Source organism: Panthera leo, chromosome D3, assembly GCF_018350215.1.
Source record: "Panthera leo isolate Ple1 chromosome D3, P.leo_Ple1_pat1.1, whole genome shotgun sequence".
NCBI classification, from domain to species: domain Eukaryota; kingdom Metazoa; phylum Chordata; class Mammalia; order Carnivora; family Felidae; genus Panthera; species Panthera leo.
In genome coordinates this window covers 81,007,043-81,030,555 of record NC_056690.1, presented here as the reverse complement: position 1 = coordinate 81,030,555, position 23,513 = coordinate 81,007,043, and the positions used below count along the sequence as shown (strand labels likewise).

The following is a 23,513-nucleotide window of genomic DNA, read 5'->3' as shown; positions in this document are numbered from 1 at the left end:
AGGTTCGTTTCCCATGAGCTCTGACCCAAGGATTGTGTCTTAACCTTGCTGTTACGGAAAAAACTTACAAGTGATCACGCTGAGCCGTTCTTGGCTATGCAGTAAATGTGCACAGCTAGCTTACCTCTCGCAGTCTAGAAGAAGGACGGCAATAACAATAGCACTTTAGAGTATATAAATTTTCTCATCAACCTCCTAACTTCAACTTCCGTTAATTTATTGAATAACAAACAGGGACACTTTACTTACCACTTTTTGGGGCATTGTATTTTTCAGAGAAATGGTACCGTGCACCATTTTGCAAATTAACGTAGGCCGAGTGCTAATTTAGCAACTGTTTATGCCAGGTTCTGTGCTCACAGTGAGGGAGATAAATTGGACTCGGTGCTCGTCCTCAAGGAGCTTATAGTCAGGTGAGGGAGCTAAGACACGTGCACAAAGTAGAAAGTGACAGGTAAAGGAAGGACAGGACTGGGTGGCAGGAAAGCTTCTTGGAGGAGAGGACATTGGAACTGGCCTCTGCAGGGTGGGTAGGATTTGGATCGGTAGGTATGTGGGGGTTGTAGGGTGGAGGGACATCGAGGTGGCAGCAGTCCCATCATACGGCAGCTGGGATCCTGTCAATTGCTACGGAAATGGAATGTCTGGTGGAAATTAAGGCAAAGCCATCGTGAGATATCTCAGCAGCCAAGAGCTCCTCAGAGGCCACTGTTAGTTGGGGCAACAGGTAGATTTTTACAGTAGCCTTCTGTAGATAATTAGTTAATTATCTGCCAAGGAAATCTCTTCCATAGTGAGGACTTGAGGCTAAAGAGAAGTTGGGGAGCCTAAGCCCCCAAGAGATTGGTACATTGTGTAGGAGTGGCTTCACGATGGTTTTAAAGTCATTGAGATGGGGCCAAAGATGTTCATTACAGCATGATAGATAGCTGGCAGTAAAATATTTGAAATAATCCAAATGTCCGGTAGAGGGAAATGGTCAATTAAGTTTTAATACAGCTCCTTAATGTAATATTATGAAGCCTTTTAGTTTTTTGGACATAGGATATCTATCTATATATAGATATATGTTATAAGATATATCTCTGTATATAGATATGTATCTTAGGATGTGATACCATGTAAGGACAGGTGCCCCTCTGATACTTCTCCACTTGCTTCACCAGACAACCCTGGGCCCCCCGCTCTCTTGACCATGTTGTATGATTTGTGTAGTAAAAATGACTAGGACGATAGTGTTGCATTTGTCTTACTGAGCTAAATGTATATTGAGTCCTTCCTATAGGCGGGGCACTGTGCTAAGTGCTAGGAATATAGTGGGGAGCAGAACTAGAGTTGGTATTTTTGTGGCGTTTAGGAGGCTGTGATAGGAGAGATGATTGTGAATCAAATAATCGCACAAATACACGCATGGCTGTTTGATTATGTGAGCGCCATTGAGTAAAGGACAAAGAATGTAGTGCTGAAAAGTGGATTGAGGTTGGGGAAGGGGCAGTGAGTGAAGGTTTTGCTGAGGAAGTGATGTGTGAGCTGAGATTTAATGGGTGAGTGGGGTGCCAGCTAGATGAAAAGGCGGGGAAGAACGTTCCTGGCTGGGAAATAGAACGTGCAAAGATCCTGGGGTTGGAGGGAGCATGGAACTCAAAACAGTCAGTAGGGCTGAGCTATAGAATGTGAGGGGCAGAATAGCCCAAGAAGAAAAACTTTACTTTTCAATATTTCCATGTGATCATATATTACTTTTATAGTAAACAGTCTCATAAAATCTCAGAAGAGCTAAGTTGGTGGCTATTCTTTTTGTCTCTTGTGGAGATTGTCATATAGAAGATATGTAAGTAAGGAAATAAGATTCATTTGGATTTGGACCCAGAGGTAGATTAATGTATTATTTATTAGCTCGATGTATAGGGCACTTGCCCTCCAGTGAACTCAGAAAAATATGGGTGGGCAATTTATAATTCAGTACCAAAAAACAGTCAAAGCAGCAGGACCCGTGGACAGCAAAATCTTTCATGTTTGTACTTAACTTCATTCATTCACCCCAGGATGTAGAAACTACAGTAGCTGAAAATCTGGTTCACTCGCACTCTCTCTCTCTGTCTCTCAAAAATACATAAACGTTGGAAAAATTTTAAGAATCTCGTTCTTGTAGAGATTCTTGTAGATTGGGTTTTAGAGCCCATCGTAGTTGTTTTGTTTGTTTTTTAATTTTTTTAATGTTTTATTTATTTATTTATTTTTTTTGAGAGAGAGAGAGAGAGACAGAGTGTGAATAGGGGAGGGACAGAGAGAAAGGGCGACATAGAATCTAAAGCAGGCCCCCAGCCCCAAGCTGTCAGAGCCCGACGCAGGGCTTGAACCCATACACTGTGAGATCGTGACCTGAGCCAAAGTCAGACGCCCAACCGACTGAGCCACCCAGGCACCCCTGTTTGTTTTGTTTTTTAATGTTTATTTATTTTGAGAGAGAGAGAGCGTGTGCGCGCGTGTGCAAGTGGGGAAGGGACACAGAATGAGAGAAAGAGAGAATCCCAAGCAGGATCTGCACGTCAGCACAGAGCCACGTGTGGGGCTTGAACTCACCAACTGTGAGATCATGACCTGAGCCAATAGCAAGAGTCGGACGCTTAACCAGCCGAGCCACCCAAGTGCCCCCCCAGTGTAAACAAACCTCCCACGGAAGGGAAATTTCAAGAGCCAAGAAGATTTTATTATTTTTGCTTTTAGGTTACAGGAGGCTCCAGCGGCATCGGGAAGTGTATTGCTATCGAGTGCTATAAACAAGGAGCGTTTATAACTCTGGTGGCACGAAATGAGGTAAGTCTCCTGGGTGTGTTGTTCCTAACTTACTTCTTCGGCTTTAGGTTAGTCAGGGGCTGTGCAGATGTCCCAGCGTTCACACCTGTGCTAGGAATCGCTCCTCTCCCTGGATCAACGTGTGACTTTTGAACCATTGGTTATTTCTCACATTCAGGGCAAAAAGATTTTTTGGTTGAAGTCGGGTCAGTTCCGCAAATAATTTATTTAGTTTCAACAACTGTTAGGCAACATCAGAGGCAATGCACATTGAGATGGGAGAGGCCACAGACCGTCCGGGGCATACGTCCCTGGCCGTGGGGAGCCGGGCTGGGCCCCCATCTGCCCTCGGGTGGCGGCCCAGCCGGTCGCGGAGCTGATACCCGGGTCCGGGAGGACGTGTAGGTGTTTCTGCGTAATTTGCTTATGACATGACGCACGTCTCTGGTGAAATCCAGGCTCCTCGGGGGCCTCTTGTTCCTCCCCAGCAGTTTAGCAAAATGTGTGTTTTTTCTGTGTCAAGTCAACACGAAGTCTGTTTTTTCTTTTCTTTTCTTTTCTTTTCTTTTCTTTTCTTTTCTTTTCTTTTCTCTTTTCTTTTCTCTCTTCTCTTCTCTTCTCTTCTCTTCTCTTCTCTTCTCTTCTCTTCTCTTCTCTTCTCTTCTCTTCTCTTCTCTTCCCCCCAGGGTCTGTTATTCTTGCCAAAGCTGTTTCCGCAGCCAAAGCAGTCACACTGTATTCACACGAACAGTTGTGGGGTCCTCTTGCTCCAGGGAGAGCGGGGGGAGGTGACCATGACCGCATTGTGCCCCGCCGTTATTCTGTGCTGGGCATCATGCTTGGCTCGTGGTTGTGGAAAGAAGAAACAAGGCAGGAATGGGCTTCCTGGGGGTGTTGGCTTCACATAGGCCACAGCAGGGTGACTGCTCGGGTGGGGGTGCACAGCTGCCAGGGAGGGCCTCTGGGGGAACTGTTTAAACAACGGCACAGAAGTAGGCTTCGATGTTCGTAATTTCTTCTTAAACTCAAGAAGGGCAGAATTGCTACCTTTCGTGGGTATCCTGACGTCCCTAACCATGCATTTGTTTTGGCGTTGAAGTCACTTTGCGGGAGTGAAAACATAACTTCAGTAAAGTGGCATTATCTGAGATTCAAGCAATGCTGATATTTGACACGAGACAGATAAGAAGGAGACAGAGGAGGGCCCGGGTTTCAGGTGCTCGCAAGCTCTTTCTGTGGTCCTCACATTGCAAGGCATGAATGAGCAGACGAGCCTCCTGGGATCCAGAAATTCTTTATTTTCTAACGTCATTCTTTATTCCAATTTGGACAAAGGCAAGTTGTGTGTATCTTTATTAATAGAACAGCACTGTTTCATTATAGACACGTTCATGTTTAGGAATCGCATGTGTCTTTCCAAAGGATTCCTCTGCCGTTTTGTTCTTCTCAAGCTGTCCTGGTGTATTCAAGTGACAACTTTTATAGCACATTAAGACACTGTAAACTGATATATCTGTCTTCTTGGAAATGAGTAAAATAAGCAAAATGGAGACCTTGGAAGAATTACTCAACTGGGGGGGACCTTTGCTTCTTTTCAGATTATTTTTGAAAGTAGCCAGGATTAGATTTTCTCAGTCTGTCTCAAAAGTGACTTTTCCTATCTATATTTGCTTTTATAGTAGGGGAGGGAGATAGTGGACAGTCGCTTATGAAAGTACTCTTGACATGGAATCACATGTTCCCTTAAGTTTGGGAAGCATTGCGTGGCCATGTGGTTGTTCCCGTTTTATATCACGACTAAATAATGTCAGATCAAAACATTTATTAGAATTGATATGGTGCCCATCAGCAATTAAGTTGTTAATTGGGATTTTGCGGTTCATTTATTTTTCTGTCATCTTTCTCTGCAGTGAATTAAAACCCTCTCTATCACTTGGTCGTAGTTTTATAGCTTCTGTCTTTCGTAGACTGTGGCCCATAGCTATGCAATATAGGTGCCGTCTCGTGTGTTTTCTAGAATTTAATAAACACACAAATAATTGCGTTTTCACTCCATTTAAACAAGCAAGCAGGCAAATAGACAATCAGCAGAACTAATTGTTCTTTTTTGCTTTTAGGACAAGCTGCTGCAGGCAAAGAAAGAAATTGAAAAGCACTCTATTAACGATAAACAGGTATGATCAGTCTTCATGATACATTTTCTGTACTAATCGACACAGTTGTATAGAGGGAAAAAAGGGTTATTTCAACTGAGAATAGTTCATTGAAAGCATGTAGGATTTTTTTTTTTTTTCATTAAAATACCTGTCAGACTGTTTTTTAAACAGGCCAAATTGTTTGAATTGTCTTCAGGTTATCACAAAAAAAGTTATAGACTTTGACATATACTCACAAATGACCAAATAACGTTTTTCTAGAAAATGATTTTATTTCAATTATTTATTTATTTATTTATTTATTTATTTTTTTTTTTTTTAATGTTTATTTATTTTTGAGACAGAGACAGAGCATGAATGGGGGAAGGGCAGAGAGAGAGGGAGACACAGAATCGGAAGCAGGCTCCAGGCTCTGAGCCATCAGCCCAGAGCCTGACGCGGGGCTCGAACTCCCGAACCGTGAGATCGTGACCTGAGCTGAAGTCGGACGCTCAACCGACTGAGCCACCCAGGCGCCCCTCAATTATTTATTTAAGTTAACTTCATACAAACACTTAAGAGGAAAGGAGTATTAAAATTTTTTTGGCTATAGAATTTTTGGATAAATAAAAATGGTATGTGTGTGTGTATCTTTCAGTATAAAACATGACATTAAGTTATATTACACTCATCACCCAGCTTAAGTAATGAGATTTATCGGGGCCCCTGAGCCCCGCTTTAGTGAGCCCATATAAGCTGAATCCTCTGGTCTCATTCCTAGAGGCAGCCTCCAACCTGACTTTTGTGTTGATGAGTCCTTTGCTTTTCTTCCTAATTTGACTGGATGTGCACGTGACCCTAAATAGTGTACCGTTTACTTCTCTTCGTTTTGAACTTTATGGCATCACTCTTATTTTTTTGTCAGCCTTATTAAAGCACAATTCACTTGCCATTCAATTCACCGATTTAAAATGTACAATTCAGTGGTGTTTAGCGTATCCACAGAGTTGCACAAACGTCACGAGAGTCAACTTTAGAACTTTCTCATCATCCCGTGAAGTCCGCACCTAGTCACTCCCCACTTCTCCCAGCCCGCTCTCCCCACCCCTGCCCTGGGCAATCACTGGTCTACTTTCTGTCTCTGTTAGATTTGGAGGACATCATTCTGTATGCATTTTTGTGCAACTTGATTTCTTCACTAGATACTGTTTTTTCAAATTTCCTCCGTGTGGCCACATAAAGCAGTAGTCCGCTCATTTTTTTTTTTTTACCGCTCTGCAGCATTTTCCTACAAATATGTACACTGCCTTTTGTTCATCAGTTCTGCTGGTGGTAGCTATTTCATTTCCAGTTTTTTGGTTAGTTTTATTTCTTGCCATTACTAAAGTTTTTCTCCATGTCTCTGTGTGCTTGCCCAAGAGTGGACCGTGCCGGGAAATGGCATCGTGGACTAACGGCGTGTGTGTGCATTTCAGCAGCTTCGCCCACCAGCAATGCCCGGTGGTTCTCGTTGTTCGCATCCTTGCCAGCCCTTGGTACTGGCACGCTCTCTAATTTTTGCCTTTCAGATGGGTATTAGATGGTATTTCACTGTAGTTTTGACTGCCTCTTTTTCCCCCTCCAAAATATGTTAGAGACCTTTCCATGTCAATAAAAATAAATCAGCCTCATTGTTTTCACAGCCGTGGCGCAGTCTCGGGCGCCCCACGGTGTGTTTAGTTCCTTGTACAGGGTTGCATGTCTTTGGCTCTGGTACTCTGTGCTGCAGGTGGAAATTGTCACGCACGCCTCCTTGCGCACATATGTGAGATTTTCTCTACTCCTGTGGCCTCCGATCGTGCCTGTGAACATGGAAAGCAGGCAGCTTCGCAAAGCTTCCTGTTTTTGTTTTGTTTTGTTTTCGTATTCGTGTAAATTCTGATAGAGGAAGAAATATCCTCTAAAACCAAGGAGCTTGAATGCTCCCGGCTAAAGGCCAGGCCCGCGGTCAGCACCGTCTCTGTGCCCCGGACTTCTTCTCCGTGGCTCCTGCCCCCACTTCGTCTGTCAGAAGGCTTTAGGGCATGTGACAGGTTCCTGACATCTACATCAGGGAAGGGAAGATCGTCAGGGCCGGGGTGGCACGAGGGAGCTCCGTCCTGCTGGCACAGAGTGGGTTTGTTGTATGGCTTAGCGTAAGCAGTACCCGTGGAGTGGATGCTCTTTTCCTGGTGATTTGTTGACCCTTTTTTTCCCTGAAATTTTGCTGGCCTGTGGCATAGCTTCTATTTATAGTAAATGATCTAATACTATATAAAAAGACTTGTGTAAAAATCCCGTGATTATAGGGATATAAAACCCAAGGGCAACTCTTCTGGAGTATTCTCGGTTACATTTGTGTTTCCTTTTCTTAGGAATTTAGATCATCTGGATAGGGTTCCTTCCTGCATCAAATAGGACTTGCCGCCTGGTGCAGCAGATTCTAAGGTGGTGTCCTTTCATGTCGTGGCTTTATTCTTCACGTTGTGTCTTCCTAGAGCTAGAAGGGATCTTTGGCGTCACCAGCTTCTGATCCCTTTGCTTGAAGGTGAGGCCACTGCAGGCTCCCCAGGTTCTGCTCAGCCAGTGAACGAACGGGCCGCCCGCCTTGGGCCCGCAGCTACATGTGGGTGCACGTGTTGACGCGTCTGTGCCCTCGTTCTGTCTGCCCCGTGGCGTGGCGGCCAGTGTCAACAGAGAAGAACTCATGGAAATACCGAGAAGAAATGCCTTTCTGCTTCTCTCGGTGACCCCCCTTGGAACGTAGAACATTCCTATGTCAGAGGCTAAGCTCTGGCTTTGAAAACATTATCCAAAAAAGGAAACTAAAACAATAGCTCATTGTCGGTACCCATTAGTATTCTTAACTGCTGTTTTACAAATTTCTATCAAAGTAAGTAAGCACTGAAATATGTGCTTTTTTCCCCCCCTTTCCTTCTTCCCTTCCTTCCCTCCTTCCTTTCCAAAGACTAATTGTTTTCCATGGTAAGCACGGGCTGGCCTCTTCCTGCCGTCTCTCTGGGCTGTGAACCTCTGGGCATGGCCAGGTTTGTCCTGGGCTCTTGGTGGGTTTCCCTTGGTGACCCCTTGTCTAGAGAATCTGTGAGTGGCGGGTCACAAGCTCCCACAGGCCCAGAGCGACCCTTGGCCTTGAAGGATAAAGTCACCTGGCTCAGCCTCTGAGGAGGGACCCGAACTGAGGTCCCAGGCCTTGGTGAGTAGGTATGGTATGCGTATCTCTGTATTCTGCCCGCCGATAGGGAACCCCAGGAGGGCAGTCACAGCTCTGGTATGGCTCCAACAGGAGTCTTTGTGTAAGCTTATTTATTAGATGTATTGTTTTTATTTTTAACAACCTAAGGTGTTAACTTGAGATACGATTTATGTACAGTTTATTTTTCACGTGAATTATGTTTTCTTTTCAACGACCTGAGATGTAATTGATGTACCGTAAACCACACCCACCGAAGGGGTACAGGGCGCGCTTGGGTGGCTTAGTCGGCTCTCAGCTCAGGGCTTGATCTCAGGGGCGTGAGTTTTAAGCCCTGCATCAGGCTCCAATGCTGCATGTGAAGCCTACTCAAGAAAACAAAAAACTAAAAATAAATAAAAAAGAGTACAGTTTGATGGCTTTTGACAGATATATACGCATGTGAAACCACCAGTGAAATGGACACAGAACGTGTCCATATCTCTAGGGTTCCCTTTGCCTCTTTGCTGTCCGGGCCTCTCTCCACATCTGGCTGCAGGTGATCTCAGACCTGCTTTCTGTCACTATAGATCAGTGGCATTCCAAGAGGAGCTTTTTACATTTCGTTTCCTTTCTGTTTCCGGCTTTACTGAGGTATAATAGACAAAAACTGAATGTATTTGAGGTGTATCACGTGATGATTTGATACACATTTACACTGTGAAATGTTTACCGCCTCAAGCTGGCTCACACATCCATCACCTCACATAGTTATTGTGTGTGTGTGACTATGTGAGTTGAGAACACAGAAGGTCCACTCTCTTAGCCGGTTTCAAGCAGACAATGCAGTGTTCGGAACGGGGGTCACCACACCGTACGTGAGATTCCCAGAACTTACTTATTTTATGCCTAAAAATCTGTAGTTTGGCCAACATTTCTTAACACATGTTTTTGAGTTTGTGCAAGAGTTTTTTGTGAAAATGGCCAAGAAAATTAAGCTCTCCTGTTGCACCATCAGATTTCTGACACTACTCTCTGTGCATAGAAAACTAGACTCCCTAGTTATTGGAAACAATTGCCTTTACTTTAAAAAAATTCTTTAAAAAATAGTTTTAGACACCTGCATGGCTTTGATCATTTTTGTGTCCTCTTTCTAACAGGTGGTGCTGTGTATATCAGTTGACGTATCTCAAGACTACAGCCAAGTAGAAAATGTCATAAAACAAGTAAGGGGCCGGGTTAACCGGAAAGAATTCACTTGCCTTTCGATTGGTTCTTACTGTTTTAGCGTGCAGTGTGGAGCTGTTAAATCATCTCTGTAGGTTTAATGGTTTTATAGATTGTATTTATTGGCACTGATCTGCTACGACCCGATTCTTCTCTTTCTTATTGCCTGCTCTCATAAATTTTTCCAGGCACAGGAAAAACTGGGCCCAGTAGACATGCTTGTGAACTGTGCAGGAATGTCGCTTTCGGGAAAATTTGAAGACCTTGAAGTTAGCACTTTTGAAGTAAGTAGACATTTGTGTTTTTCGCTGGTCGAGTAGGCCATATGCTAGAAGTAGAACGGGGCCACAGGCGAAGGCTTTACCAAAGGCATAGATAAAATGCATTCAGGATTAATAGAAGTTTTAGAAGGCGAGGGGAGGGTTCGACAAGGTTTTGGTTCCAGCGCCGTGACCATCCAGCGTTAAGAATTCAGACGGGTCTCTGGACCGTGGCTTCCCAAGCTGTAACACGGGGGTGACCCCTCCAAGCGGACACACATCGCTGTGACGACTCACCGAGCTACTCCCTTTAAGAGAGGTCTCTGCAAGCCAAGGGCTGCTGGGTTTTCATCTCAAGCGTCAGGGTTTGGGAAGCCAAAAAAGCTCATGAGCAGACCCTTTTGAGTTCTGAAATCAAGACGAAAAGACCATGCATCATGTTTCTGTTTATACTTTTAAACAAGTTTTCCAGGGAACTTCTCTTAGTAATCTATGTCAGCTCTAAATAAATGGACATCAGTTTTGAAATCTTTCTTAAGTACAAGACAGTCTTTTAGGGGCGCCTGGGTGGCTGAGTCAGTTAATTGTCTGACTTCGGCTCAGCTTGTGATCTCCCGGTTTGTGGGTTCGAACCCTGAGTCCGGCTTTGTGCTGACAGCTCAGAGCCCGGAGTCTGCTTCGGATTCTGTGTCTCCCTCTCTCTCTGTCCCTCCCCTCCCCCTCAAAAATAAATAAACATTAAAAAAAATTTTAAAACAGGTTTTTAGTTGACGTCCTATCAACTGTCTTTTTCTTCACATTCCATTAGCCTTTACTGCTGTAGTGGATTTTTTTTTTTTTTTAACGTTTATTTATTTTTGAGACAGGGAGTAACAGAGCATGAACGGGGGAGGGTCAGAGAGAGAGGGAGACACAGAATCTGAAACAGGCTCCAGGCTCTGAACAGTTGGCACAGAGCCCGACGCGGGGCTCGAACTCCCATACCGCGAGATCGTGACCTGAGCCGAAGTCGGACGCTCAACCGACTGAGCCACCCAGGTGCCCGCCCCTGTAGTGGATTTTGAACGCTTTACCCCGCGAAGGTAAATGCCATCCCCCTTTTGTGGAGAAGGAGACTGCGGGCCTAGTAGTTGAGATGCCTTGCTTCTGGCGGCCTGTGGGAAGGCGTGTGGCCTGTGTGATACAAAGTCCAGTCAGAGGAGAGTCCAGACGTAGCTGTAAGCAGAGGGCACCTGATCTGGGGCTGGAGTGTGTTAAGGCTCCTTTATCCGCTCGGCCTAAAATAAGGCAGTTGTCTTGACCTGCACGCCTTTACTGTAAGTAATCGAAGGGGGACTTTGAAGATGATTTCAACAGCTGGATAAAGAATCAGTTGGGGAAGCTCGTGGTCGTATTCGTCTCGGTGTGACGTGCTGAGGGGGCCAGCAGGAAAGGGGTCGGGTGTGTGTGAGCGTGAGCGAATGTATGAGAATGTGTGAGTGTGTGTGTGAGAGAGAGAGATTGAGAGAGAGAGAGGCTAACGGAGGGGGAATCCACAGACCCACCCTGACTGAGCACGGAGGGCGAACTCAAGGAACTGACCAGGAGCCTTTACAGGCCAGAGGGGTGGGGAGTCAGCTCTTGGAGCGATGTGGAGTGGAGCAGGGGCCAGAACCGCTGGGGCCTAATGGCCACCACGGGGAGTTTGGGTTTTAGTCCAAAACCTTTTGAAGGGGCTTAAGGTCAGCTGGGTGGTGGTGTGATCTGCGTTTCGGTTGTTAGAGGTGCTTTCTGCCTGCTGCATCAGGAGGGAAGGTAGTCGAGGCAGGGGGCAGTGATGGGGAACCTCGGAGTGAGGGGTGGGGGACGGAGGTCAGCACGCGGTTGGCGGGGGGAGGAGTGGGCAGCTGATAGCGGGTGTCGGAAGCGGTCTCAGCCCAGTGAGAACCAGACTTTTTTTTATTTATTTATTTACTTTTAACGTTTTATTTATTTTTGACACAGAGGGAGACAGAGCATGAGCAGGGGAGGGACAGAAAGAGAGGGAGACACAGAATCCGAAGCAGGCTCCAGGCTCCGAGCTGTCAGCACAGAGCCCGACACGGGGCTCGAACTCACGAACCGCGAGATCATGACCTGAGCCGAAGTCGGACGCTCAACCGACTGAGCCGCTCAGGCGCCCCGAGAACCAGATTTTTAAAAAGAGAGGACTGTTAACCCAAAGCCTGTTGCCTCTATCGGTGACCGGGCCTCCCCCCCCCCCCCCCCCCCCCCCCCCGTGTTCATGGCCCGCTCTAGAAGGGCCCTCTTCCCGGCTGAGGCCGGTATCTGCCCCTCGGCTGTCCCCCTCCTCCGTCTCCGTCCCTTGCCGTGTCGTGGTCACATCTGGATGTGTGCTCATCGTGGGTAAGTCCTGTTGGAACGCCCACTGCCAGGCTTGATGCATTTTCTAAAGATAAGAGTTCATTTCTATTTAAAATCAATTCGCTTTCATTTTTTTTTTTTATTTGATTGTTTTGTTTTGTTTTGATGATTTGTTTGTTTGCTTGGTTGGTTTTAGCTTTACTGAGGCCCACAGGGTTCTCATGCACAGAAGTTGCCTGCACGGGATACTTGTTAGAACTCATCGCTGGGGGGGTCTCAGCACGTGCTGTATGATTCCCCGGGGAGAGGACTTTGGGAAATTTGCCTGGTTCCTCTGGACTTTGGCCCAGGTGCCTTTTGCCCTTGCTGATTTTGTTTTGTGCCTTTTCACTGTCATAAATCTTAGTCACGGGTATGATCGGGGCAGAGTTCCGTGAGGTTGTCCGTGAATCACCGAAACTGGTGGTGGTCCCGGGGAACTTCTCTTAATTTTCCTTTTTAATGGTTTTCTTTGTGGATCCTTGGAACTATATTTTGTTTTATCTACCTGTGGATTTTAAGGATAATTATTGTCAGCTTTTGATTGGGGTTACATTGAGTCTGTAGATCCACATGGGGATAATTGACATTGTAACAATAACCGAGTCTTCTAACCTGTGAACGTAGTGTATATCTCCCATTTATTTACATTTTCTTTTGCGTCTCAGCAGTGTTTTGTAGGTTTCAATGTATGGGTCTTACACATCGTTTTTCAGCATTTCCTGTTTTTTGATGCTAGTGTAAATGGCATTTTTCATGTCAGTTTCTGAGTGTTCATTGCGAACGAACGTAGAGAAATCCAATTGATATTTATGTATTGATCTTGCAGTCTTGCTAAAGTCAGTTATTGATTCTAGTGCTCACTGGCTTTTCTTCATTCAAGATCATGTCATCTGCAACAATTTTACTTTTTCTGTTCCCATCTGGATACCCTTATTGTAAGGCTAGAACATCCAGTACAGAATAGAAGTTGTGAGAGCAGACATACTTGTGGTGTTCCTGATCTTGGGAGAAAACTTTTGTTTTGTTTTGTTTTTTAATCATTAAGTATGATGTTTTCTGTAGTTCTGTTTTGCTTTGTTTTGGTAGATGTCTTTTATCAAGTTGAGAAAGTTCTTTTCTATTCCTAGCTTGCTGAGAGTGTTTATAAGGAATGGAGGTTGAATTTTGGCAGGTGTTTTTTCTGCATCTATTGGGAGGATCACAGAATTCTGTTTTTAGTTTGTTAATATGGTGAATTACACTGATTAATTTCCCATGTTAAACCAGCTTGCATTCCTGGGATAGACCCAGTTGTAGTTTTTTTCTGATTTTTTTGTAAAAGTATTGCTGACCTCTTAGCATAAGTGGGGGAGTATTCCTGCCTATTCACTTTTCTGGAAGAATTTGTGTAGGATTGATATTAACCTTCTTTAAATGTTTGGTAGAATTTACCACGGAAGCCTAAGGTTTTCTTTGTGGGAAGATTTCTAACTTTAATTCAATTTCTTTAATAAATGTAGGGCTACATCTATATCTTCTTATCTATTTCTTTTGAGTGACTTTGGTAGCTTGTGTCTTTCAAGGAATTGGTCCATTTCATCTAAGTCATTGAATTGATTGGCAGAGTTATTCATCATATTCCATTATTGTCCTTTTAATATCTATAGATAAACACCTGACTTTTCATTTCAGCTCAGGTCATGATCTTGTGGTTCATGGGTTTGAGCCCCACATTGGGCTCTGTGCTGGTAGTACAGAGCCTACTTGGGGTTCTCTCTCTCCCTCTGTCTGCCCCTCCCTGGCCTCTCAAAATAGATAAATAAACTTAGAGTTTGTAGTGATGTCATCCCCCTCATTCTTGAGATTGATAATTTGTGTCCTTTATCTTTCTTGACCAGCATGGCTAGAGATTTTTCAGTTTTATTGATCTTCTTAATAACCAGCTTTCGGTTTTGTTAATTTTCTGTTTTCTATTTCATTTATTTTTTCTGTTTTCTATTTCATTTATTTCCTTCTTTTATTTTTAATATTTTTTTCTGCATGCTTTTGGTTTAATTTGTTCTTATATGTATGTATATATGTATATATATATATATGTATATATATATATATATTTTTTTTAATTTTTGAGAGAAAGAGACAGAGCACAAAGTGGGAGGGGCAGAGAGAGAGGGAGACACAGAATCCAAAGCGGGCCCCAGGCTCTGAGCTATCAGTACAGAGCCCGACGTGGGACTTGAACTCACAAGCTGCGAGATCATGACCTGAGCCAAAGTCAGATGCTTAACCAACTGAGTCACCCAGGCGCCCCCAGTTTCTCTGCTCCTTGCTTCTAGCATTCAGCTTTCCACTAAGTTTGTTATCACTCGCCATGCTGATTTTCAGCTTCCAAAATGTTATTTTCTTTCCTGTTGTCTGTGCTCTCTGGGTTCTTGCCTTTACAAAAATTTATCTTTTTTTTTTTTTTTAAACGTTTTATTTATTTTTGAGACAGAGAGAGACAGAGCATGAACGGGGGAGGGGCAGAGAGAGAGGGAGACTCAGAATCGGAAGCAGGCTCCAGGCTCTGAGCCATCAGCCCAGAGCCCGACACGGGGCTCGAACTCACGGACCGCGAGATCGTGACCTGAGCTGAAGTCGGACGCTTAACCGACGACTGAGCCACCCAGGCGCCCCAAAAATGTATCTTTTTATTGAGATTTTAGTTAGGTCTCTAGAAGGGAGCTGAAGTGAACACTTGGGTTTAGTGTGCTATCTTTTCGGGGTACTTTTTAAGAGCATTTTTGTTATCAAGACAATATAATGATATTAAAAGACATTTTGGGAAAAGTGGGAATCCCAACATCCTAACACAATCATTTACAGTGTTCTGGAGTTCCTTGGTTTTGCACCTATGCACGTGTACTTTTGTGTAATATTTGAATTAGTTACAGTCACTGTAAATATAGTATGCAATGAAGTGTTTGGTTTCACATGGTGATAGATGTAGTATTTTTACAGGACTTTAAATATAGAAACATTTCTTAATATTTTATTTATCTTGAGAGAGAGAGAGAGAGAGCACACCCATGCACGAGCAGGGGTGGGGCAGAGAGAGAGGGAGAGAGAAAATCCCAAGCAGGCTCCACTCTGTCATCACAGAGTCTGACACGGGGCTCGATCTCATGAAATGAGACCATGACCTGAGCCGAAATCAAGGGTCAGCCTCTTAACCAACTGAGCCACCCAGGTGCCCCTTAATATAGAAACAATTTAATGCCAGTACTCTTAGATTTCCAAGTTAAAATGTAAGGTTTTTGAGAGTTGCCAGGATGAAAGGAAGATACACTCTTGGTACCTACGTAAGTTCTTACCCATCATGATGTAAGAGCCAACACTGACCGAGCAGGTGACGGTGGGTCAGAGGCTATGCCTTGACTTGTGTTTCCTCTTTCAATGCTTGCAACAACCCTGTGGCTACTACCTGCACTAGCCCTGTGTGCAGCTGCCGAAATAAGTAGTGCCTGACTCTCTTGTTGATCATCCAATAGGTAGTAACCACAGTCCATGCCGTTAACCACGTCCTAGTCTCTTTGTGATGTTTCCGAAGCTTGGAACTAACAGGGCCAGAGATCTTTGGGGGGCTTTTTCCTAAAACTGTTTTTCAGAAAGTATTGCTTGCAGTACACAGCATACTTTGGATCAGGAGAAGACTAATCCTGACCGGTTTTCAGCGATGACATCACTGCCGTCACAAGGAGAATAAGAGACTAGACTGAAGTAGGCTTGAGAGGGCAGGTCATGGGCACCGGGGCGCATTTACAGCATCACTGCATCGTTCATTCCCTCGACACATCCCTTGGGCTCCCAGTCACTTGGGCTCCACTGGCCCTCAGATCCGGAGAGCAGACAACTGCCGTGGAGCGCAGCCCTGAGGCTTTGACCTTGCTCACTCCTCACGTGGCCCTTTGTTCCCGGCAGAGACTAATGAGCGTCAACTACCTGGGCAGCGTGTACCCCAGCCGAGCAGTGATCACCACCATGAAGGAGCGTCGTGTCGGCCGGATAGTCTTTGTCTCGTCCCAGGCAGGACAGCTGGGATTATTCGGTTTTACAGCCTACTCTTCATCCAAGTTTGCCATCAGGGGACTGGCTGAAGCTTTGCAGATGGAGGTAAACGCTGTATTCAGTTTCACAGTTTTTATCTTCCAGCTCGGCAGTGGATGTTCCCCTTTGGTTTGCAGCTACTTGCCACGTGTTGTCGTATCACGTTAGACATTTGTAGACGTGACGTTAGCGAAAGGGCATCGGCTCAGCCCTTGAATTCTGCAGGTAACATTTTTCATCGCATAAAGACTCTACTGGGGATAGAAGCAAAAGGGCTAGGAGGTGTTTCGCTGGCTTAATTTAATACACAAAGTACTACTTTATATTTACTCTGTATTTTTCAGTCTAATACCATGTGAGCCTGCGATTCTCTAGAGGTGTTTCTTTAACGAAAAGATCTCTGGTTTAAGACCGAGTGATGAAATTAGCACGTGTTTGAGGGAAAAGCTTGAATCAGCTCCCGTCTAGCTCTCAGCTGTGAGACAAATCATTTAACTGGGTCTGTTTCCTTTTCTGTAAAACAAGAGGGTTGGATTAAAAATATCGTTTGACTCTCCTGAGACTTATACTTTAGTATCTTAAAGAAATCTTGATGACAGCGAATGCTTTTTATTTTCACAGTTAAGAGAACGTGTTGTGAAAGGGTGTGGTTAGCATTAGCATCGAAATAAATGCTTGTCATGATGTGACAACCTTCACACAACCTCAGCTGTGGGAAGCTGACTGCTGCATTGTTGTCCAATGGGGACGCTTAGAAAGTACCACACATATCTATCCCAAATCACACACTGAAAAGGCAAGGTAAAATTCTTTCTATTGTAACTTGCACTGAAATGTAACACTACATCGTGATGTTAAAAGCCCGGAAGAAAATTCATTTTGGCCAACCTTCTCATGGTAGGAGTGTGTGTGACCTGGGGATCCTGTTTAATAATTTAGGTTAGGGGTTGGCAACTTTTTTCTGTAAAGGGCCAGATTGTAGGCATTTTAGCCTTCAAGGGCTGGATGGTGTCTGTCGCGACTACTCAAGTCTACTGTGAGAGCAGGAAAACAACCATGTGCAATAGGTAAATGAACAGAGATAGCTGTGTTCCGATAAAACTTTATTTGCAAAAAGAGGTAGAGGGCCAGATTTGTCCATAGGGCCATAGTTGGCTGATCGCCGATTTATAAAATCCCCAGAAGAGCCCTTGATGGTGTGTGACAGAGCACCACATTGCCCAGCATCACAGTGCAGATGAGTTGTCCAATCAATGACAGAATCCTCATGCGCCACTTAGAGACTGGTAGACTGTGCCATTCTCATCGAAAAGGAACCAGCCCCAAATTTCATTTTCGTCAACTTTCTTAATACTCATAATCAATAAGGGGCACCTGAGTGGCTCAGTCGGTTAAGCCTCCGACTTTGGTTCAGGTCATGATCTCACAGTTTATGTGAGTTCGAGCCCCACATCGGGCTCTGTGCCGACAGCTCAGGGCCTGGAGCCTGCTTCAGATTCTCCGTCTCCCTCTCTCTCTGCCCCTCCCCTGCTCATGCTCTGTCTCTCTCTCTCTCTCTCTCTCTTTCTCTCTCAAAAATAAATAAAGATTTAAAAAAATACTCATAATCAATAATAGCTCTTTATAATATGTTTAGCCAATAGGACACGTAAGGCTGTGAAATTTCAAACAAGAATGCCAGCATTTCTTTTGAAATTTTTACTTGGAAAGTCCCTTTGCAAATAACCATTTATTTATGTTTTTATTAAAATGTTTATTTATTTTGAAAGAGAGCAAGAGTGAGCACGCACATCCGTGCACATGAGCAGGGGAGGGGCAGAGAGAAGGAGAATCCCAAGCAGGCTCTGCATTGTTGGCACAGAGCCCAGTACGGGACTCGGTCTCACCAACCATGAGATCACGACCTAAGCTGAAATCGAGAGTCAGGTGCTTTGCCAACTGAGCCACCCAGGCACGCTTATAAAAGTTTTGGGAAATCTGTGAGGCAGATGTCGTTTTTCCACCTTATAGAAAGGAACGCTGAGTTTTGGTAGTTCATGGAGTTGCTTAAAGCTGCTTTGTTACTTTGTAACAAACGCAGTAACAACGTCTTGGCTTTCTGGTTCCCTGGGCAGATGATGTGTCTATAATTCAGGTCAGAAGTTACCTGATTGATCCGGCCTTAGACATCTGGTAAGTGAAGGGCTGTTTTGGAAATGAAAAATCTGCTTATTAGGGCTTTTTGTCCCTAAGCCTTGTACATGGTAGAACAGACATGTTACTGAAGAGGAGGAAAAGGAAAGTGAGTTGCTAATACAGACAGAGTCCCCAAAGCCTCTTTGTGACAAATGTGATTCACACGCTGCAGGAAGCTTGCCTGGACTTGAAAGTCAGCTTGACTCCTGTCCATATTCAGACTCCATGAAAAATGTCCCCACAGAAACACGGAATAAGATAAACACGTGAAAAGTAGGCTTAGAGGAGAATAAATTCAATAATCAAAATCCAGTTTGTTCATAGTAGACCTACGTCAGAACAGTTGTTTCCCTGCAAACTTACAGTGTTGTGTTTTGGAACCTGGATACTTCAGTCTGTTTTGCCATCGTGGTTGTGTTTTCTGTGAATGAAACAGACCTCATAGAATTGCTCAGACTTGAAGTACTTTGTGATGATCTTATTCGGATTAATTAAAAAAAAATTTTTTTTTTTAACGTTTATTTATTTTTGAGACAGAGAGTCAGAGCACGAACAGGGGAGGGTCAGAGAGAGAGGGAGACACAGAATCTGACACAGGCTCCAGGCTCTGAGCTGCCAGCACAGAGCCCGATGCGGGGCTTGAACTCATGAGCTGTGAGATCATGACCTGAGCCGAAGTCGGACGCTCAACCGACTGAGCCACCCAGGTGCCCCGGTTTAACTAACTCTTAAGTCTTCCTGTCCACCCCACCCTTTGCCCGCCAAACTGAAGTAGGACCCTAGCCATGCTTTGTGCATAATAAAACATTTGTTGCACCTTTTGGTGTTCCTTTTTTTTTTTTTAAACTCTGTTTTTTTAGGTACAAGTATATGATTTAAAGATTCTAAAAGTTAATCTTTTTGGAAAGCCAACTTCTGCTGGGTTACGGCCAAAGATGTGGGTAGCAGAGACCAAGTCAAAGAAAAATAGCCTTTGTGCTTCCCTCCTTCCCATCATGCTCCCCTCCCCCTAAGGCCATCTTGTCCCACAGCCTTGAAAAGTAAGCTTAGCTGAAATTCTGGAGCTTCTCAGACACAGCTCTGCTCCTCCCTCCAGGACCCCCGCCCCCCTCGCCCCGTCTTCGTTTCGATGGAATTAGGAACCACACATTGTAGGCAGGATGATTTTGGTAGTCAGTTCTTGAGCAGACGGTTGTCTTTCTGATTGAAATGGAGACCAGGGGAAGGAAGAACATGACGAAAAGCATGGAGGTGGGCAGAGCAGGAGAAAAGAGGATGGTCAGTCAGCAGGGACAAGGAGAAACACACGGCCACAAGGTGAGCAGAGGAGTCAGCTAGTGAAGTCTGGGCTTGTAAATTCCTAGAGACAGGGGTGATCTCTAGGAGTCGGCATCGTCTGAGAAGAGCAAGTGAAGCCACATCAACCCCTTTCGTTTTCTGCCGGGGCTGTGGGACTAGTTGATTAAAGGAAAGTGTAGATGGAGTATAGCGTATGTAGATGTTACCGGTTATTTGACCAAGAGTTTCAAGAGATGGGCCGCGCCACGAGGGCAGGGGCTCTCTCGCGTTGTTGACGTCCACGTCTTCATTCACAGAACAATACGGGACTCATTCAGTAAGTATCCCTTGGATGAGTAAATACAACAACGAAGGGATTAGCCGCCGGAGGAACCCAACCACAGACTGAGAGGGTCATGTGACTTCAAGACTACCAGCACCCCAAACTGCTTCTTCTGGGACCGGCTTCTTCCAACCCCGACGATCTGTGTCTACGCCAGGAGAAAGCTGTTCTGAAAAGCTGTTTCAGGCGTTTGGTAGCTCAGCCATAACCTTGAACTTGAGAAACACTGCTCTGACACACTGTCTTACATTCGCTTGTGCGCCAAGGTCCTAACGCATTTCAGGGGGAAGGGGCACAGGAGCGTTAGAGAAACGTCTGAGTCGAGTCTGCTTCAGGCCTTCTGTGGGCCAGTTACCACTCACCGGCTTTTTTGGTGGTGTTTTTGTCTGGTCTGTGCACAACAGAGGGCAAGGCCGTGGGAGACGGTTTTTGAAGTCACTATCTCAAAAACAAGTGGAAGAGAAATTGCTTGCTCATCAACCTCACTGGCTGGCCCGAATCCAGAGCTATTTCTGAGCATGGCTGGGCCTTGAAGCTGCATGCCCCGTGGAGGCCGAGTGAACGGGCTCTCTCACGCCCTGAGTGCAGTGGCTCTGAACCAACAAAGACATCACCCTTTGCTATTGTGCTGTTCAGCATGGCTGGCCAGGATCTAATGCTTCTCCCGACCCCGACAGCTCCTCCCACAGGCTTCAGAACTGTGCCCGGCAGAGGGACCCAGGGAGAATAAGGGCTGTGTGAACAGACAGGACCCTGGGGTGCTCTCTGAGGGCACCTGGGGTGCCTGAGGGTCCTCTGGGTTGCCTGAGGACTCGCTATTAGCACTTTTCAACCTCCTTGAGATGCACAGTGGCCTACCTACCCCCAGCTGTGTGTCCGCTTTTAACTCCCCGAGGTAGCAAGGTAGCGTCCTGGGGCTAAGCAGCGAGCCAGGAGCAAATAAAAATCGGGACAGAAATTTGGATGGTGTGAACTATCACCCTTAGAGCCACTAAGAATCAGGGCCAGATGAGAGTGTGGAGCAGGGCCACTGAAGTGCAGGATCTTTGGGAAGGGTATGTCCTGGCCGACTCGCTCTCGGGAGAATCTTCTGGAATTGCTGGGGGTGTATTTCTGAGTGGAGGCGTGGAGGCCTTGTAGTGAGGCAAAGAAGCCTGGGAACCTGTTTGAAGCTGGGAAGGGGTTTCTGCATATAAATAAGGGTGAGGTCGTCTTTCCTGGAGTTGCTTGGCTGGTCTGACCTGGCGGCTCCACTGGGGGTGGGGGTGGGGGGAATCCTGTTGGTTTCTTCTGTGGGGGAGGGTACAAGTGACTCCTGACTCCCTATTGGGCAGGGGCTGGTGGCTTAGGGAGTTCCCGACCAGGCAGACTTCTCAGGGGATCCGTGTAGTTCTAGGCCTGGCTCTGAAGAGCATAGGAAAAGGGTTTTGACTGATGTTGACGTATTCTGTAGACGAAATCAACAAGAGCTTCAGAAGCGGCTGTGAAGGAAGCCAGGTTTGCAGTCGCAGAGACCGGTCCCATGGTCCTGCACACAGTGCTGAGTGGTGTCCAGGGGGTGGGGGCAGGCGGGAAAGGAGACCTCCCTTTAGCTGTCCACCTTCCTCCTGGACAGCTCCTAGGGCCTTGCCGGCCCAGTGGGGGTGGGCAGCACTCAGAAGGAGGTGAATCTCCGCCAGCTGTTTTCGGGAGTAGAGGTTGTTGGGGTGAACCCTGTGCCTTTATTTCCAAATGATCTTCATGGAGAGGAGTTTTCCTGACCCAGTCGGTGCTGGTTCTCCACCCAGAGCCACATCCTGCCTTGGGAAAATCAGGGCAGGATTCACGACGTTTGCCTGGTGGCCGGTGCAGGTGGCTAAGGGTCGTTGCAGAATTGGACCTTGTTTACTGAAGGGGCATATGTTGTTTCCGAAATGCAGGTGAAGCCATATAACGTCTACGTCACAGTGGCCTACCCGCCCGACACAGATACCCCTGGGTTTGCGGAAGAAAACAAAACAAAGGTAAGTATTCCTCTGTTTCGAGCCTTTAATGTTGTAAATCTTCCTTTTTCAATTTTCTGACTTTCCACCCCTCAGCCTGGAGTCATTTTCATCATACAGAAAACTGCGTTCTTTACAATTGATGTGCAAGGTAGAGGCCTCTGAACTTTCCAGAACTCTCATGTGGAGTCTTAGAGAACACAGCCCATATTTTCCAAGGCCATGAGTTTTGCTAATAATCTTCAAAGGCTTACTTAATTAATAAGGTATTATCTTCACGAATACAGCCTGCATTTTTAGCAAATGAGAGGATACTCTTTAGAAATAATATCCTCTCCTCTGGACTTAAACACCTGGTTGCCGGGGCACCTCAGACTTAGCGTTTCAAAAACAGAATGTTTGATTCCCTCTCATTGCCCCTCATTGCTTTTCATCTCCTTGGTAACCGAGAAGCCAGCCTTGGTTCTTCCTCCCACACCACACGTCTTGACCCGAGCACTTCCTCCTGGCTCTACTCTCAGAACTTGTCCTGAATTGGCCCGTTTTTTTTCAGACCGCAGCTGTCAGTACCATCCTCGTAATGGTAGCTGCTGGTATTTTTGCCGGAACTGCTCTTCATAATCTTCAAACTGGTGTGCTGCTTCTGCCCCTCTTCCTGACCCCCTGTCTGTTCCTCATATAGTGACCAGTGATCCTTTTATACTGTAAGTCAGGTCTTGTCACTCCCCTGTTCAAACACGTCTTCTGCAAGGAAGAAAAAAAAAAGCCAAAAACAAAACCAGAAAAACCCTTCTTAAACAGCACGGTTTAATAGAATGCTCTAGAATGGAAATGTTCTGTGTCTGCCTTCTCCAATCTGGTAGTCACATTGTGGCTGTTGAACACTTGAATGCAGCTAGTGGGACCCCCCCCCCCCCCCCGCCATCATAAAACTGAATTTTTAATTTTCACTCCTTTAAAGTTAGTATTAAAACGCACATGTTGGTCTTGTCATGTGTTAGTATGGCCCCAGTGGCTCCCATTATGCCTAGAGTAGAATCTAAAGGTCTTTTCTTTTAAAAAAATTTTTTTTAACATTTATTTATTTTTGAGAGACAGAGAGAGAACACGAGTGGGGGAAGGGCAGAGAGAGAGAGGGAGATACAGAATCCGAAGCAGGCTCCAGGCTCTGAGCTGTCAGCACAGAGCCCTATGTGAGATCGTGACCTGAGCCAAAGTCAGCAGCTTCACTGACTGAGCCACCCGGGTGCCCCGAATCCAAAGGTGTTGCAGCTCATTGGGTTTTGCACTATGTGGACCTTGGCCACCTGTCCACAGTGGTGTCTCCTGTTGCCCTCAGCCCTACCAGAGCCCCCCATCTGTTCTTTGAGCTTGCCCAGGCTGTCCTCACCTGTGGGCTTTGTTTACGCTTGCTGCCCTCTCTCTCTGGATGTTCAAATGGCTTCATCCCTTGTTTCTTTCTATCTCTGTACAGACATCACCCTGAGAGGACTTCCCTGACCCTCTGTCTCTCAAATGTCAGTCCCTTGGAACACTCACCATCCTTTCCTCTGGCTTTGCTTTTCTCTATGATGCTTATCCGCACTGGACAGGTACATCACACACAATGACAGACTGAGCTGAATGCAAGCTTTGCACGTTGTTCAAAGGAACTTCTTT

The 23,513-nt window shown here is 45.6% G+C and overlaps 1 protein-coding gene across 1 annotated transcript in view; it reads left to right on the top strand.

The window, feature by feature from the left end:
* KDSR (3-ketodihydrosphingosine reductase) overlaps positions 1–23,513 on the top strand; it is a 39,822-nt gene that overhangs the window by 2,520 nt on the left and 13,789 nt on the right. The window contains exons 2-7 of the mRNA XM_042910105.1: positions 2,728–2,817; positions 4,914–4,970; positions 9,300–9,365; positions 9,555–9,650; positions 15,951–16,142; positions 21,792–21,875. Coding sequence (XP_042766039.1) covers positions 2,728–2,817; positions 4,914–4,970; positions 9,300–9,365; positions 9,555–9,650; positions 15,951–16,142; positions 21,792–21,875 — 585 coding nt within the window. The remainder of the gene's footprint in view (positions 1–2,727; positions 2,818–4,913; positions 4,971–9,299; positions 9,366–9,554; positions 9,651–15,950; positions 16,143–21,791; positions 21,876–23,513) is intronic.